The sequence below is a fragment of the Falco naumanni genome, chromosome 2, assembly GCF_017639655.2.
Source record: "Falco naumanni isolate bFalNau1 chromosome 2, bFalNau1.pat, whole genome shotgun sequence".
In the NCBI taxonomy this organism is placed as follows: domain Eukaryota; kingdom Metazoa; phylum Chordata; class Aves; order Falconiformes; family Falconidae; genus Falco; species Falco naumanni.
The window spans coordinates 26550060-26568377 of NC_054055.1; the positions used below are offsets into that span (position 1 = coordinate 26550060).

The 18318-nt window shown below is 45.4% G+C and overlaps 1 protein-coding gene across 5 annotated transcripts in view; it reads left to right on the forward strand.

The window, feature by feature from the left end:
• MTMR2 (myotubularin related protein 2) overlaps positions 1 to 18318 on the forward strand; it is a 65974-nt gene that overhangs the window by 43694 nt on the left and 3962 nt on the right. For all 5 annotated transcript variants that reach the window (XM_040583635.1, XM_040583636.1, XM_040583638.1 and 2 more), the window contains 8 exons: positions 671 to 772; positions 1457 to 1540; positions 9116 to 9265; positions 10082 to 10270; positions 12588 to 12773; positions 13594 to 13800; positions 15869 to 15961; positions 17558 to 17671. In XM_040583635.1, coding sequence (XP_040439569.1) covers positions 671 to 772; positions 1457 to 1540; positions 9116 to 9265; positions 10082 to 10270; positions 12588 to 12773; positions 13594 to 13800; positions 15869 to 15961; positions 17558 to 17671 — 1125 coding nt within the window. The remainder of the gene's footprint in view (positions 1 to 670; positions 773 to 1456; positions 1541 to 9115; positions 9266 to 10081; positions 10271 to 12587; positions 12774 to 13593; positions 13801 to 15868; positions 15962 to 17557; positions 17672 to 18318) is intronic.

The window sequence follows — 18318 nt, forward strand, 5'->3', positions numbered from 1 at the left end:
GCTTGCCTGGAAATTCTTGGCATCTTAGAGATGCTTTATTTAGTTTCTGAATTTGAATTTGTAGATGAGCAAAGGAGGTCCTGGGTTACCACTCTGTGTGGAAACTGTGCTGCTGTGCAAAGTGCAGGAGTTCTCCATTTCAAGACGTGCTTGAGTGCTCTGAGAGATGGAAGCTTTAAAGGAAGATGGCACTGGTTGCTTTGCACCAAACTGGCTGGACTTGGGCTCCCTACTTGCAGTAGCTCTGTGGAGGTACCTTGTGAGGCAGTCCCTCCCAGCTGTCTTCTGGCACAGCTCAGTGTGAGAGCCCAGTAAGAGCTAGGAGGTCTGTCTCACAAAGCCCTGCTGATCAGTTAGCTTGTTCCTGAGCAGGGCTCTCCCCTAGACTTTCGGCAGGTAGAGATCTTCACAGGAAGGCAAGATGCTGTGATCAGGTGCACCTGTGCACTCCCTCTGCTCCTCTGCAGTTGTGGCAGGCTTTGTTGGAGGCTGCAGATGACCACTGAACCAAGCCCAGAGTTACAATACAACAGTGTTCAAAGTACAATATGAAAGAGCATCATGATGTGACCCTATTTTTAATGCTGGCTTTTGATTTTTCTTTGGGTATTGAAGCGGTTCAGAAATCTGCAATTTGATTTCCCTCTTTTTTTTTTTTTTTTTTTTGTAGGATATTCGGAACTTGCGGTTTGCTCATAAGCCTGAAGGGAGAACTAGACGGTCCATATTTGAGAACCTAATGAAATATGCTTTTCCAGTTTCAAATAATCTGGTAAGTATTTTCTTTTCAGTTTTTACCAAAAGGCACAGAGTGGCAGTAAGCTGTTTTGTTCAGTCTCATCTACTTGGTACAGTGTTCACATAGAGTGCATTTTGTTGAAGGAGGAGAAATGCTGGTTTTCAAATCTGTTCTAGAATGACTTCTGTAGGAGTTCAGATTGTGTCAAAAACAGGAGAAGTCTACTACCTTAGGGCTGGATTCCTTCATGCATGGAGAATGACTTACTGATACATCCTTGTAACAGAGGGAAAATACTCAAAGCACAGTGACATCCATCAGAGGTTTACAGCTAATTGTTGACTGCATTGCCCCAAATCTGGAATGCAGTTCTTCTGCTGTGTCGTGTTATGGCACTGCAATTGTTGCTTCAAATACTGGGTGAAAGGATCTAGTTCTTAATATGTAACAGCCTTCTTGCCCAATTAGTCTTTTCTTTCTCTCTTTAATAATAAACTACTTTTGTCCATGAAGTACTACATAATTGACAAGCAAGATCAGGGGTATAGAGGAAAATACATTGTTGTACTAATTACCTGCTACAGTGAGTGTGTTAATCTTTTTCACAAAGCCCTAAAAGAAAAGCAGTGCAATGGGAAAAAAGAAGGACTGTTCATGAGTTGCATCCTGGAAATGGGCTCGGAGTGGGCTATTAATGGTAAATTTTCTTTCTTTCAGCCACTTTTTGCATTTGAGTACAAAGAAGTTTTCCCAGAGAATGGGTGGAAGGTGTATGACCCCACTTGGGAGTACAGAAGACAGGTGTGTATTGTGCCATGTCCTTCCTCATCATCTCTGCTCTTCAGAAGTAAGGCTCTGTGCAGTAATACAATTACAGGTCGCATGGAGTAGAGAGTGATCCTGCTGACACATGTCATGCAGGCTGGGTTAGAACATTGTTCTCCACACCGCAGTGATTGATGACAGCAGTACAGCTTTAAAGATAGTAGCATCCACTGGTGGAAATTACTCAGGCTGCGGAGAGCTGACTTTAGGCTTTGGTAAAAAGCCCCATTGGTCTGGCTTACTCATCAGCCACTGCGGCAGTGAGAAGTGGAGGATGCATTTTGCAGGTGCAGGCACCCAACTGTTGAGTTTCACACCTCAGATCTTGCTTGTATCAGTTTTAATTCTTTTCATTCTTTCCTGTCTTAAACAGAACTTGGAAAGAAAAAAATCAAATGTAGAATGCCTTCATTTTCTTGGGGAATTGGCGTAGGGATCAACCTAGAGGGTGTTGTGATTAACCATAGCTTAGAACAGTTTGTAGTGTGCCAAGAGTACACTGTCAAAGGTATTAATGGTCGTGAAGTGGCAGGCTGTCAGTTAGGAGTACTGTGCTAAAAACTTGAGTGATCCTTCCCGGGGGGAAAAGATGGGAGAATTTAGGTTTTTATAATGAAATCACTCTTGTCATAAAATTCTCATGTAGAGGAAACAGCACAATTTGGTGCCACATTTGCACTGAATACAGTAAACTTCTGTCTCACCCAGATCTGCCAGGATAAAACAAAGTTTTCTTTGTAAAATTAAGGATTTTTAAAAATTTAAAGAATTATTTGGGTCTTTCCCATAAACCAAACCAAAACAAAACCAGACCTGTATCCTGGCCTGGTTGTTCATCTGATTCCTGGCATCCAAAACCTGAAGAAAGGATTTTTTTTTTCTAGCTCAAGTCTCATAAAAGCTGGGCATGCCTTCTAAATTGGTTACCTAGGCCTGTCATTAACAGATGGGGAGAGAGTGCTTCACCGTTGGGGGTGATTTGTTCCCTCCTAAAATAGCTGTCTAAGATAGATTGCTGGCTTCTAGGCTGCTAATTGAAAGTGAGATGTATCTTACCTCCTATGTCTTCATTGCAAAAAAGTGTATGTTTTGCAATGAGATACCACTATCTAAAATCCTAACGGAGACAAATGCCCATTATTTGTAATCAAGGACACACACTGTATCTAAGGTTGACTTTGACTAATAAGACCAGATAATGCAGCAATTACTGCTTCGTTTAGAGTTTAACTCTTTCTTGATAGCTATTTTAAGGAAAGATCTGTTTATAAAGAAGGATCTGCAGCCCAAGCTCTATGGGCAAGACGCTTCTTTATAAGGGTGAGAACTTTGGAGTAAAGACTAAAGAATACCGGTGCTATCAAAATGGTCTCCATTGAAAAGCACAGCATTCACTTAGCCAAGCTTCAGTTAAAACCGGCGAAGTACAAAAGACATTTTTACAGTACCTGGAAAGAAGGAGGGCTGACCCTTGAGAATCTGGAGGTAGATGATTCCAGCTTCTTAATCCTGGCATGCCTGTTCTTAGAATACAAGCTTTTCTGCCTGTATTAGGTTTTTTTTATTGTGATTGACTGTACCTTAAATTTTGCGGGAGTTTGGTTACATGCTGAAAGGATAGGTATATTTACATGGATGTGATTTACATTTCCAGCTCTTCAACGCCTTTCTGTAACGAAAATGAGACTGGGCCATGGTGTGTTTTATTTCTGGTCACACAAAGTAGCACTGTTGTGTGTAAAGCATGTCACAATTGAGACATTGCTGCAACATGTACTCTTGTTATGACCTGATTTTGTGTCATTTTTGACCGGACAGGAAGACCTTAGCCTAACTGCTTTTATGTCGAGAAACCAAACTAATGTTCATATGCTGAAACCCCTGGTCATTTGCTTATGTTGATAACTGCAAAAACGTATCCAGACCAGGATTTTTTGCAGCCACAGCCTATCTGAATGTTACCCACGATGGACCACAGTCATTACCATTGCAGATCACACAATCCATCTGTCCCCGTAGCTTATCTTCAAAATTGACCAACACCAGCTGCTGAAGAAGAGGCAAACTGTACTGCAATAGATGTTTATGTTGTGATCTGGCCAGGAGGAGAATTTCATCCCTTTCGTTGATTGATTTAGGTCCTGCAGCATGAAGCTTTATGTCCCATCCAAAACCTTTAGGTATTTCAGTCTGTTTATTTAATTTCAGCATTTATAACTACGGATGTTCAATTTATCTGTGTGAATGTCTTAGCCTTTTTTCTTAATCCAGCCAGGTTCTGTTAAAACAATAACAAATACTACAGTAAATCAGGATTATGTCCTGAAATGGCAGCAGGGATTCGTTAACAGTGAAACAAAACTGCCATCATCAAGTCAGATAATAGGATTACCTGTCTCTAACCGTATGAATTGTGATCAGAAACAGAAAAGCAGGATATGCGTACGATCTGCAGGACCTTTTGGAATTAGTTTAAAAATTATTAGAGAAGAGCTGGCCTAGGGCATGAGCAGCCCAGCAGTATGGCCAGGCGTTAACTTGGTATCTCTTAGGCCATGTCAGTCATTTCCCGGTGGGAGCAGGGGCACAGAGGGAGGGGAGCAGAGCAAAAGTAGAAGCCAACTACAAGGCGTCCAGAAAAGACTTTTAGAGTAGGACCTATATCTACACTGGTAGACATGGCAAGTTTGTGTGTGGTATGATTTATTTACTTTTTTTATCTTCCAGGTTAATATAAGTGTGTTGATATGATAGAGATAGTAGCAATTAAGAAAAATAGTCAGTAAACCCCCTGACATCTCTGTTAGCATTCTTGGGAAAGATGGAAATATGTAACTTATTAAAAATCTGTGATTGTGTAAAACTATGGGGAGTAATAAACAACCTGTAGAGAACAAAAGGAACTTAGAGAGGTTTGGGATTTAGTTGGTAAATGGAATCACATGTGGCAAATGAAATTTAAAACTGAAATTGCTCCCTGATTTTTATTACACGCAGGCTGGCAGAGTATAAAACAGAATTGCAAAGTGAATAAGACTCAGCTGAAACCAAAAGGCCTTGAGATGCCTTTGGAGTAACTTAAAGCTTTCATTTTCCTTAACAAGGTGGGGAGCATTTGGAAAATATTACAAGGGATTGTGAAGCTGGAAATGTGTGATGTTTCCCTACAGAAGTCCTGCTCGTCTAATCCCATACTCTGGTCATATGTACCGGGGAGTAACAGTACAGGTCTGTGGTTGCTGCTTTCAGAAAAAAAGTAGAGAAAATAATTTGGCAGAGGAGCTGACTTGTTTTGAGGGTAAAAGAAGCCCAGCATTAGTGTACCAGCAGAGTGGGAAAGGTACGGTGTGAGAGCAGCATCCTGCAGGGGCCTGTTGGGTGTAACTTAGGGGAGTAAAATGAGAATTGAACTGTTAAATGTCCCATGGTTTAACTGAGGTCCTGCTTACGCCAGGTACGTCCCTACTGCAAAAGGGATCGCAGCCCTTCTGTGCTAAGCAGGCACAGCCTGGGCTGAGCAGAGGGACCAGCTTGGCTCTGGCAGCTGTATCCTGTGTCAGTGCAGGGATGTGCTGAGCTAAATGTGCTCAGCCTCTTGGTATCCCATGGCTCAGACTGAGTTCGAGAGAAGCACTGCTGATGTGTAACTCGGGACCCTCCCTGCCTTGCCCGCTGCAGCTCAGGGTGTACCTGCTTGGCTAAGCTCAGAATTGGTCTACTGCATCCCATAGAGAGATGGGGCTTGTATAATTCCAGCAAGGAAATTATTTTTTTTCCTGCCAGATCCTCATGTGGTTAGGGTTAAACATGTGCTTTGCAAGGTGGTGGTTTCAGTGCCATGCTGGTCTGTCTGCAGCCATTTTTCCTTGCAAATGAAGAAACTGTCTTCTACAACGTGCATAGGTCAAGTGATAACTGAGCACAGGTCATTAAAGTAAGACATGAATGACTATCCAGAGGAAAGCCAAGTCTGCTTTGTGTGTGGAGATGACACAAAGGCTGTGTCTCTATGGTTAGACGATACAGCTGTAAGGAGTATTCCCAAGCACTGGGGCACCTTCATCGCACGTTGGAGGCATAGCTTCAGTCCAGGTTGTTACTGTCTCTCTTTTGAATGAGTGTGTTTGAGCATCTTCAGCCATGCACAAAGATCCTCCTCCAGCAAGACGTACACAGGTTGAGAGTATGAAGCGGTTTACTGGCTTAACACACAAAAAAGATAGCTCAGATGTAACTAGCTACTAGGCTGAGAATTAGTACTCACCACCTCAGGGAAGGCATCTGAAGAGACTTTCCTGGCCAGGCAGGCACTACTGAGAGGCGAAGGATCAGCCTCTGCACCTCCCTTAGTTGGGTTGTTGCCATCTTCCACCAGTAATGTCACCCCCAGCACGCAGACGACCCAGCTGTTGGCCCTCATCCAATGACCCCCAACTAAACTCGCAGTTTTGCCTTTTGGATTTTATACCATTTCATGATGTTTTTCCCTCCTGAAACCTTGAGTTACCAGCGATCCGCATCTCAACAATCCTCTTCCTCTATCTGCAGTTTTACGTTTCTTGCTTTTCTATAGATTTTCACGCAGCTCTCGTGCGTGGCTTTGCAGCGTCCCTGGCAGTCGGAGCCGTGGCTGTGCCGGGACCTGAAGAGGAGCAGAGAAGAGGGAGGCTGCAAGGCTGGCTTGCCTGCTCCCAGACCTGGGCACGGTTCAGAGGGCTGGCGCCGTGAAGGATCACCGGGCGGCAGCGTGGACATACCGCCCTGTTTTGAGGATAAACGAGTCTGAATGTGAGGTGCGCTGTGCCAGCTGGTCTCAGTGAGAACGGGCACGGGCACGTTCAGTTTATGGCCCTAGATGCGGCTGTGCAGCCTTCCTCACTTTGCCCTCTGGCAGTCACCAAGCGTGAGAGTTCTCCTGACACCAGGGTCTACTAGTGGCGTTAGTTTACCTGGAGAAGACAGACCTTGTGCAGCAGTCCGGGCAGCAAGCGCTGGTCCCTGGTGTGGATGCTCAGCAGCCATGCTCCCTGGGAGCCTGGGGATGCTCACGCCTGCTGCCAGCGTGGCACGCCTGGGTTCTCTGCCAACTGTGTGGGCAGGCAGCTCCCAGAGCCCATCCCAAGGCTGCAGCGGCTTCTTGAGTTACGTCTACAACACTTTGGGTTGGTTTGGTAGTAGGCTTTTGGGTGCTCACAACTCACCAGGAAGCAGTGAAGTGCATGTTATGTGAGGAAATACAATGTGCTTTATATCACGTTTAGCTTTTTCTATTGCTTCCAGCTGAAGAAAGCACAAGTCTGAAGGAGCATGAATAAATGTAGAAGCTACATGGCACCGTGGCAAATGTCCTGGGAAGATGCAAATTCAGATTCCCTTCTAGCCCACTTTGCTTGTTTCTGTTGCTTTGAATCCTTGGAGAAAGTCATGATCTGAATCCAAAGCCCTCTTTGAGTGGTGCTGTGATTCAAGGCTCCTGTGCCAGGGGGAAGCAGACATTCCCTATGATTCAAATGAAATTTGAATGCTGACACACATCATCTTTTCTTTCTTTGGGGTTGTGTCATGGCTTTTTCTGGTCTGGGCCGTTGCAGAGGAAAGATTTTATTTACATTTGTCAGGGTGGTGCTGAAAGACAAAGCTTTGGAGCTGTCAGTTCTGGACCGAGCAGTGTGTGCTGAAGCCACTCTGCCCACCGCTGTGAAGAGGGTGCTTTACAGTGTCAGTGATGGCTTGATCTTCTCAGTGAGCACTGGTAGAGTTGCAGGGCAGGGCAAAAATGAGCTTTTCTTCCATGTAACTGCTTGTCAGCTCCCATTTTCCTTGCCAAGAGTGTGCTGACAGCATAGTTTTAATTCAGATTTGGGGGAGGTGGAATCTTCAAGCGTTGCTGATGGATCCACTGCAGTGCAGCCATGTACTTAATAGAACAGGGTTGAGAACAATTTAGTCATTTACCATTAGTTCACTTCCAGGTAGTAACCAGTTTGATCACAGCTGATGGACAGCTAAGAGCAAGTTTTGCTGTTCCCTGGTGTACAGCAGAGCTGGTGGACTGAGGAGATTCCGTCCTCGCTGTGTACAGCAGGTAGACCTCTGAGCACGTTTTACCCATCAGTAAGCTTGGACTGTGTATACACACTATTTGATGCCACTTTCTGCCAATTTGGCTTCAGGCACTGCCAAGAAGAAGCTTTCCTTCAGGGTTTTCAGGTGTTTGTGATCCTGGCAGCGCTGCTGATTCCATGTAGTAACATTTCCTTCCCTGTGAGGTCCCCAGGACCAGGTGTGGTTCACAAGCAGGGCGTGTGACCGGTATTAGGCAAAGGTCTGTCCTCTCCTCACATTTCTAACCATGACCTATTTTGACAGTGTGACTCACCGCTCTGATGGGGAACCAGCTGCAATCTGTGTGGGTCAACCACAATTACCACAGCTCGTCTGATTCGGGTTAGATTTGTCATTTATTTCCCGTGGGAGCTGCAACAGTGGTAATCAGTGTCCCACCACCCTCCTTAAAATGAAGTACTGTTTATTAGAACAGAAGCATGCATTGTTTTAAGAGCTGGTGCTCCTCTAAAACAGACTCTGTGCTTAACAGTCTGGCCGTGTTCGCTGCGGTAGATCTGTCTTCCCCACAGAGATGCTTTGTGTCAGTGCTCACCCCTGCTGCAGCAAGTGTCTGTGTAAATGTCTCCTTGTAGGCACACAGTAGCAGCCACACCGTTTTGATCTGTTACATCCCAGCATCAGCCAAACTAAGTCTGCAAGTTGTCAGGACTGTCCCTGTTGTGCTTCAGGTGTTCCCTGGAGGTTACCGTCTGGGAAGCTGTTGAGTTGCTTCCCCATCAGGGCATGCTGAGCTCAAGGATGTGTGTGTGTGTGTGTAGATCCCCTGCTCTCCCAGCCCAAGTCAGACTGGTACAACTAGAGAGCTTGGTCTGAGAGGAGCGTGAGAGTTGTGTATCTCTGTCCAGATCCCATACAGTCACGCAGTGAGAAACATAAAATTATTAGGGTTTTGGTGGTTTTAAGGGGTCGTACAGCTGTGCAAGGCCCAGAACAGCTTGGGTTTTTTGGGGTGTTTTACTGCCTGTTCTCCCTTCTCTCTTCCCCTCCATCCTGTCTGTAACTACACTCCATCCCCAGTTTCCACCCACTACGTTTGAGCTAAGAGAGGTGTGAGGACTGTCAGTCACCCATCCTGTCCTGCTCCTGGCTCTCCTGTAAACACTATGATGAGACCAGGAGGTAATTAAAGGTGATCTCAGGTGGATCACCTGTGTTGCCACATCTGTAGCCTCCACAGTTCCGTTGCCATAGGTGAGCCTGCCTGCAGTCTTCTAGTTTTCCTGCTCTTCAGTGGCCTGAGCAAAACATCTACCTATCTGGGAGGAGGCACAAAATGCAAATGACCACGTTAATGCAGTCCTAGGCTCCAGCTGTAAATGTCCTTCGTTAACAAAAGTTGCCTTGAATTTCAGGTCTGGGGATTTGACTGTGCTGAGGTCTCAGAGCAATTCATTTGCTAACCTGCTGTTGTTTCCTCTTTAGGGAATTCCCAATGAAAGCTGGAGGCTGACCAAGATTAATGAGCGCTATGAGCTGTGTGATACATACCCTGCCATTCTAGCTGTGCCTGTAAACATTCCCGATGAGGAATTAAAGAGAGTAGCATCTTTCAGATCGAGAGGACGCATACCAGTGAGTGTGACAAAAGAAGCCACTTTGATGCGGTTTTGTTACATACCTTTGGGCCATAAATAATACCAAGATCAGGCTGAGTGGATTCCATGGAGCAAATAAATGGTCAATGGATAATAAAAGTGACAGCGATGTTTGAGAAGTCAGAAAGCAGCCAGAAAGCTGGAACTACTGTTGTGAAAGAGGCATAGACTAAACCAAAATGAGAAGATAAGATAACTTCGCACAACCTGGACCGAATCTCAATTCAGTTCTTAGGAAATGCAAAGCGGCCCTGTTTGATGGATTACAATTGTCTGGCCTCGTCTGACTTTCAGGATAGGGGAATATTTAGTGATATTCTTGATGAAAATGCTTATTAGATGAAATTGAGTCAAAATAGATTGTTATGATGTTCATTTCACCGGTAACTGAAAATGTACTGGTTTATTTCTCCAGTCTGTAGAAAATTAAATCTGTTCCTAAAATGCTTAACTTTTACGTGGTGTAACGTAGGGTAAGACATAGCCCAATGAATGCAGAGACGGAAAATTTGTGAGCCACACAACAGTGAGAAAACAGTCTGCATCTTATTTAAAAGTCAGACTTAAACCTATTCAGTCACTTCTTGTTTGTTCAAACTTTGGGAATACCACCAGATGAATGAGTAAGGACAGAAGAGTTCTTTCTTTCATTCAATAGTGATTTAATAGAATCCAGCCTTGTGGAACCAGCTAATACAGGGCAGGATCCCAGAGCAAGCCATTACAGGTAACACACTTCACTGGTTTAATGAATCCCATTTTTTCTTCATTTCTTTCTCATTTGTTTTCAAAGGTGTTGTCATGGATTCACCCAGAAAGTCAAGCAACGATCACTCGCTGTAGCCAACCAATGGTGGGAGTGAGTGGCAAGCGAAGCAAGGAAGATGAAAAGTACCTTCAAGCCATCATGGATTCTAATGCTCAGTCCCATAAAATATTCATATTTGATGCAAGGCCTAGTGTGAATGCTGTAGCCAATAAGGTCAGGCGCTTTTTCCTTTGTCTGGAGCTGGGAATGTAATAATTTAGAGCACATTTCCTACCACTGTTTCAAATTATTCATGAGGATCACGAAAGGGTTTGTTACAGTGAAGGGAATTGTATGCAGTAATGTAATTCTCTAGAATGACTTTTACATCTGTGCTGGTACCTGTAAGACACCAGTGTGATTACTGCAGGTCCGTTTGAATTAATCTACAATGGGAAATGAGATTGGATGGGGGAAAAGAAATCAAAGTCGTACTGGGGTCAGAGTACTGAGGTCAAAGTCTAGCACCCTGGATCTTGTGTATCACCATTTTTCACTTCACATGGTTGAAAGACTCCTTCCTCTTAACAGCACCAGAACCCTGTCCCTGTTAACCCTGATGCGAGCAGGGGATACTCAGCACTTAGGAAAATCAGGCATCATTTCAAAATATAAGCTGGGGATCATTAATGTCCTGGAATGTTGCTGTGTTCTTCCTGCTCTTACAGAATCATAGAATAGTTTGGGTTTGAAGGGACCTTTAAAAGTCATCTAGTCCAACCCCGCCGCTGCAGTGAACAGGGACTTCTTCAACCATATCAGGTTGCTCAGAGCCCCGTCCAACCTGACTTTGAATGTTACCAGGGATGGGGCATCTACCACCTCTCCGGGCAACCTGTGCCAGTGTTTTACCACCCTCATCATAAAAAAATTCTTCTTTATACTTAGTCTGAATCTACCCTCTTACCCCATATCCTATTGCAAGAGACCTTACTAGAAAATTTTTCCCCATCTTTCTTATAAGCCCCCTATTATTTATTGAAAGGCTGCAGTAAGTTCTCCCTGATGCCTTCTCTGGGCTGAACATCCCCAGCTCTCTCAGCCTTTCCTCACAGGAGAGGTGCTCCAGCCATCTGATCATTTTTGTGGCCTCTGGACCCGTTCCAACAGGTTCATGTCTTTCCTGTGCTGAGGACCCCAGAGCTGGATGCAGCACTCCAGGTGGGGTCTCCCCAGAGCAGAGCAGAGGGGGAGAATCCCCTCCCTCGACCTGCTGGTCACGCTTCTTTTGATGCAGCCCAGGATACAGAAGGCTTTCCAGGCTGTGAATGCACATTGCTGGCTCATGTCCAGCTTTTCATCTACCAGTACCCCCAGTTCCTTCTTGGCAGTGCTGCTCTCCATCCCTTCATCCCCCAGCCTGTATTGATACCAGGGCTGCCCTGACCCAGGTACAGGACCTTGCACTTGGCCTTGTTGAACCTCATAAGGTTGATGTAGGCCCACTTCTGGAGCTTGTCCAGGTCCCTCTGAATGTCATCCTGTCCCTCAGGTGTGTCAACTGCACCACTCAGCTTGGTGTTGTCTGCAAACCTGCTGAGGGTGCACCTGAACCCACTGTCTGTGCTGGTCCCAGTACAGGCCCCTGAGGGATGCCACTTGTTACTGATGACCTGGATACTGAGCCGCTGACCGCTACCCTCTGGATGTGACCATCCAACCAGTTCCACTGAACAGTCCACCCATCAAATCCATGTCTTTCCAATTTAGAGAGAAGGATATTGGGGGGGTCTGTGTCAAAGGCCTTACAGAAGTCCAGACAGATGACATCTGTAGCTCTTCCCTTGTCCATTGACGTAGTCACTCCATCATAGAAGGCCACTAGGTTGGTCAGGCAGGACTTGCCCTTGGTGAAGCCATGCTGGCCGTCTCAAATCACCTCCCTGTCCCCCATGTGCCTTAGCACAGCTTCTAGGAGGATCTGTTCCATGATCTTCCCAGGCACAGAGGTGAGGCTGAAGGTTGGTAGTTCCCAGGGCCCTCCTTTCCACCCTTTTAAAAATTACTTCTCATGCCATCACTGTAAGCCCTGTTTTAATGGTAGAACCACTTTGTTGCACTAAACCTGATATTTTTTTATTATTATTATTATTTTTTTTTAAATCTGCCTTTCCCACTTCCTAGGAAAGGTAATTAGTGTGTGGGATATACTCTTCTATAATGGTATGGTAAATTTGTAAATGACAGAATAGTGAATCTAATGAGCAGCTTGAATGGGGATAAATGATAATTACAGAGAAAAAGAAGGCTTGTAATGTGATATTCTTTGTACAAATTGTAGCATTCATTAACTGTTGCAGGAAAGAGACACAAAGTGTGCGCATGTACATATTTGTTCCCAATTTTAAGATAAATCCAATGTTTTCTGCCTGCTTTAGATAGCACAATCACTGATAGCACAGTCAGCTGTTATTTGCTTAGGAGAGACGATTGGGATAAAGTATAAATTATGGTTTTGTTTAATGATTTGTATGTGGGTTTTGTTCTTCAGGCTAAAGGAGGGGGCTATGAGAGCGAGGATGCTTACCAGAATGCAGAATTAGTGTTCCTGGACATTCACAACATTCACGTTATGAGGGAATCGCTGAGAAAACTGAAAGAAATTGTGTATCCCAATATCGAGGAGACTCACTGGCTGTCTAACTTAGAGTCAACTCACTGGCTAGAGCATATCAAGGTATGTGTGTCTGCACCCACTGGACGCAGCTGAGTAACCACGAGTCCGTACCAGACTGTTCACTGGGAAATGTATCCAGAGCTAATTCCAGTACTGGGATTTCAATGCATGAGAAATCTGAAGACTTACAATTTGGTTTTGATTTATAAACAACTAAAAGCACAGTTTCATGGAATGGCAAATCTTGAGGAGATTGGAAGAGGAATAAGAGAGGGGGTTGAAATACTGACAAATGGTGTTTTGGAGGTGAAGTGTGTTGCTGGGTAATGTGTAACTGTGAAAGCTGTGGTTAGAGCACAGGAGTCCCAGAGTTTCCAGACTCTTGGTCCTCGACATCCTGGTGTTACTGCCTGGTCCAGAGCAGCAAATGTTAGGAGTTTGTGCTTTTCAGGAATCCAAGCAGAGTCAGAATGAGTGCTTCAGCGTCTGCGGATGTTGGTTTTCAAATGAAGCTCTTTCTCTCCTGCAAACACGCAGCTTACTTTGTGGACCTGCTAATGCAGACAGGGGCAAATCTGCTCCGGGGGCGGTTGCAAGGTGATGGCCATTTTGAGTTCCTGTCAGACACAGAACGCTCCTGTGTTTAAATCTTGACCTGTCCAAGGACTGAGCTTAATGCAAAGGCTCTTCTAGAGTTGTGCCTGCACTACAGTTTAGATCTGTTGTCATCTTGCTGGAACAAAAAAATGTGTTCACCAATTTGCTGTCCTAGTTATAAAGTAGTTGGAACTGATTTACCATTCTTGTGTTGTCACTAGCCATTTTTCATTTATAGTTTCCGTTCCAAAGAGATGTTGTAACTTTTTTTTTTTTTCCCTAGCTCATTCTGGCTGGGGCCCTTCGGATTGCTGACAAGGTGGAGTCGGGGAAGACATCTGTGGTTGTACACTGCAGTGATGGCTGGGACCGGACAGCCCAGCTCACCTCTCTCTCTCTGCTCATGTTAGATGGCTACTACCGAACTATCAGGGGCTTTGAAGTGCTAGTGGAGAAGGAGTGGCTGAGCTTCGGCCACAGATTTCAGCTGGTGAGTCACTAGCCCTTGGAAGGCACTGAACAGAAAGTTATTGTCCACCTTGAAGGAATTTCAAAGGAGTTTAGCCTTTCCTGTGAGAAGTCTCCCAGCTGAACTCGCAGAGGAAAGGTGAATGCTGCTGCTATTGTTTTCTGCCTATAATTCCAGTCTTCTGTTAACCTGCTTGGAGACAATATTGGTTAGATAAGAGGAACAGGTGGTATTAAATTTCTCAGGTGCCTGACTGACATGTCGTGTTCCCATGCTTAGGCTTAAACTAACAGTGTGGTTTTGGGTTCAGGGTAGGCATTTCTGCTGGGAGTTGGTAGAGACCACTAGGGTATTTTGTGTCTTTCTTTCCAGTTCAGTCCAGACTGCTTGGACACCATCATCTAACAAATGCCTTTGTATTGAAGAGGCTGGGGAATTTTGTTAATGGCCTTGACCTCCCATTTTCTTCAGGCACATTTCATTTTTGGGGAGGCTTTTCTTCTTTAGCTGAAAGATGAGCAGTTTGAGACTGCACCAAGAGTTGTGGTTGTGTCCCTAGAGGTGGCAGAGAGGCAGCTTTGTGGACTTTGTGACACAGCAGTTTGTTACAGTTTGCACCGGTGGGAATTGAGAGAGCCTTTCAGTCTTTTACTATTGTGTTTTGCTCTTAGCTGTTCTCTTGTGGTTGTTTAATTTTGGCAAGAGCTAGAACAAGGTCTGTTTACAGCACGTGCAGTGGTGGGTTGCATAGTCAAAAGCTCTGAGGAAGGTGGAGAAACTGAGGTACTAAGCCATGGAGGTTCTGCTGCAGCAAAACTGTTATCTGGTGTTTGAATGATGGGTATTCTAGCCTCCCTGTCTATACAAAGAAGATAATTATATTGATTCCCTTCGGTGAGGGGGGAACAGTATTACAGAAGAGGCAAGGATCTCTGTTGCATCCAGAAGAATGGCTGCAGAAGCATGGCCTTAGAATCTCTGAAGATCTGCACAGTCCAGGCCTGGTATTAGAATAGGCCTGTAATCAGAATTGTGCTGAAGTCGCTGTGCTGAAGTTAACAAGAAAGGTAGCCTTGAGCTATTCTTGAATCCTGAGACCGAGTAATTATGTTGTGCCAACAGGCCGTGGCTGTAACAAGCTGCAGCTGCTGGGAAAGCAGGTGCAGGGCCAAGAAAGATAGGGAGCGGTATGGGAAAATAGGGAGTAACAAACTGCAAGGCTGAAGCACAGCAACACAATTAGCTACATGGATAGAATGCTTATTTTAGTCATGATAATTAGGGGTGTGAGAACCGTGCGCCTTTAGAGACTACTAACCAATTATATTTCTGCTTTACGAATATGCATGTGTATCGGTTCTATATAAGTAGTGTTAGCAACTAATAAAGTTGAGCAAGATGCATAACTCATATTGAGCGTCTTCTTGACTCCGGCGAACCCTTCTTCCAACAGTTACATGTTCTTCTTGTGTCTTTGTATGGTACTTAGGGCTCCTAGGTAATATAACCACTGATGTGCTATACTTGTTGTAAGGAATCAGGCCTCACGTGTCTTGGCCACACAGCACGGTCAGGGTAGGAGGCCTACTTCTGGGGATACTTTCATCACTGCCTCCCTTGAGGTGGCAGGAGATGGCCCGGGTTAGTGTTTGTACAGCGCTTGGAAGCTGCGAGGTGTTGTGTGACGGTTGTCGCCACATGCCGTGCCTGTAGGTAGTGTTTGGATCTAGCACACTGTACTACTGTAGTAGCCAGGACGACAGCTGCAACTGAAGCAAAAAGCATTCTCATTTTTTTTCCTTCTGAACTTTAGCTATTAACTGAAATCAGTGCCAGCATAGCATCTGGAGCCTCTACTCAAACAACTCTTGTTTTAATTTAACATGAAAATATCCCCATAAAGAAATTTCGCTTCAAAGACGAAGGGAGTAGCTGTCCTTTACTCCTTTACCCACCGATATGGACAAAGCAAAATCAGGACTCTGATTTTGAAACTTCTTAAAGCTGCTGGTAAAGACTGAGAGGAGACACTGGCAGTTTCCCCATGAAGCCCTGTGCAACTCATGTTCTTTGTCCTGCTCTGTTTCAGAGGGTCGGCCATGGAGATAAGAATCATGCAGACGCGGACCGCTCTCCTGTCTTCCTCCAGTTCATCGACTGTGTCTGGCAAATGACAAGACAGGTAAATTGCTGGCTGGCACGTGTGTCCACGAAGCCAGTGTACCAAGACGTGACGCAGTGTCTGGCTGCAGGAATAATTCCAAGTTGACCTGCACAGGCCCTTTCCTGGGCTTCTCTTGTTTTGACTCTGGCAACAAGTTTCTCAGGAGTCTGCTTAGCAAAGAGCAGGAACGCACGAGTAAGCCACGATCTTGGCTTGCATCAAATTAGCTGTTTAGTGGGTGCTGCTTACCTACGTGCTGCTGTAATAAATCTGAGCTTGTGAGAGGAAGCTTGCCTCACCTGGAAAAGAGGGGACAGCTGCCTTACACTTACCATGGGCCGGAACAGGCACCCCAGGCACCCTCAGCAGCCCACTGTGCTTTCAGAAGCATAGGGGACTTGAGCTGCTAATGTAAGTCTCTAGAGTGGAGGGTGCAGACAGATCCCTGTTGCCTCTGCTCAAGCTGAATGCATAACCAAACCTGCAGCAGGACATGCGTTTGCTCCATTTTAAGTTCTTCTGATGGCCAACATACTGTTCCTGGTTCATACGTGATGTACAGAGCCGAGATCTTCACTTCAGAGCAGGCATGGCAGAGGCATAGTTCAAGAGAGATCCCTGTGGTTGGGAGGTTTTGCACCAGGTATGTGGGACCTGGAAGGTTTTTTCTGTCTAGTGTGGCTCAAAATGTGTCACATGGCAAATGTCAGCCATGGTCAGGCAGTTCATTGAAAAAATCAGGCTTAACACAGGTGAAATGGAAAAGAGTCTGTGAAGCTCTATGGTATCCGAGCAGAACACTGTCTATGAAGCTCTATGGTATCCAAGCAGAAAACGAGGAAGTCTTTACCATTATCAAGTTACTTTCATCATGCTCTTCTTGAATTGCTCCTGCAAGCAGGCATCCTCACCTGTGGCTGGTGAGGTCAGGATGTTGCAGCTGGGGCAGCCTGGGAGGAGAAGGGTGGTTTGTGAGGGAGGAGGAAGGCCTCCCGCTCTCCCAGCATGTCTTCGCAGTTCACTGCGTGTATTCGTACTGACCCTTTGTGGAGCTTCGGTTCTCCCCGTCTTGGGTCTGATTGTTTCTGCATGGAATGTCAACAGCAAACACAGCCCCTATCCATACACCTGCTCCTCCTGCTGCCCTGTGTTGCAAGATGCCTCCCTGCTGTTCCCTCTGGGGAGTGCTGTGTTACACACAGGTTATTCTCATTTGGCCCCAGGAAATTTCCATTTCTTTTTATGTGTGGTTTCACATGTGCTTCAGCCTTTTGTTCACAGTCTTGTTGCATGGTCTGTCGTGAGGGGCAGGCATAGCAGAGCAAGCTTCAACTTGAAACAGCACTGAATGTGAGTAAACACAACGCTCAAACCCTTCAGACCTCTGGCTTTTGCTCAAAATTCCTCTCTGCACATGTAAAGCAGCTTTCCAAGAGAGAACTGTTACTTCTGGAAGGAGCAGATATGATCTTGAATATCCAGCCAGGCAGTGAACAGGGACAAATCTTGTTTTTAGCAGTCAAGAGGGCAACTCCTTATCAAGACCACAAAGTGGGAGAAAATTTGTGATTCCTATTCTAAAATCCCAACCTAACTTTCTGGTTCTGTGTGAAGTTTCCTACAGCATTTGAGTTCAATGAGTACTTCCTGATAACCATCCTGGACCACCTGTACAGCTGTTTGTTTGGGACCTTCCTGTGCAGCAGTGAGCAGCAGAGAGTGAAGGAGGTAAGACGGTTTCTCTCCAAGGTGAAGGCCTGGTACTGTGATTGCTTTAGCTGGCTGCTAGAGAAGTTGTTTCAGCACTCAAACGCAGTGGCAGGTGCAGGTCTGGGTAATGCCAAGCCCCTGTTCTTAACAGCTGGGACACAGGGTATTTTCCCCTTTGTGCAAACTGCTGTCTGTCGGAGATGTTACACTGCAGAGCAATATGGTTTCCTTCTAGACAGTCTCACTGCTTTCAGCTACTCAGTGGTGGCTGAATAGCTCCTAGTGTCTCCCAGATAGTAGAAAGTGCAGTTTTTCCTTTGAACTTCAGTTTAATGTAACCTCCTCTGTGGAAACTGGTACCTTCTTGTCCTCCTTTTTCCTTGAAGTGGTCCCTTTAGTTGCTTTTAACTACCAAGTGTGCATTGTCATTCTGCACATATATGTTACAGCAAGTAACCGGTGTCAGTGTGTGTTCCTGCTGTGCTTGCATTTTTCTGCGGGAGGACAGAGCTGCTGGTGTTAGGAAGGACATGCCTCTAGGTCCTGCCGCAGGCCAGGTCTGGTCAAGGTTGGCTTGCCAGGGGAGGAGGGTACATTCAGACCCAGTGTGGAATCAGATGGAAAAGCAGTGACACTTGTTCTATCTCACCTACCTAAAGATTTTG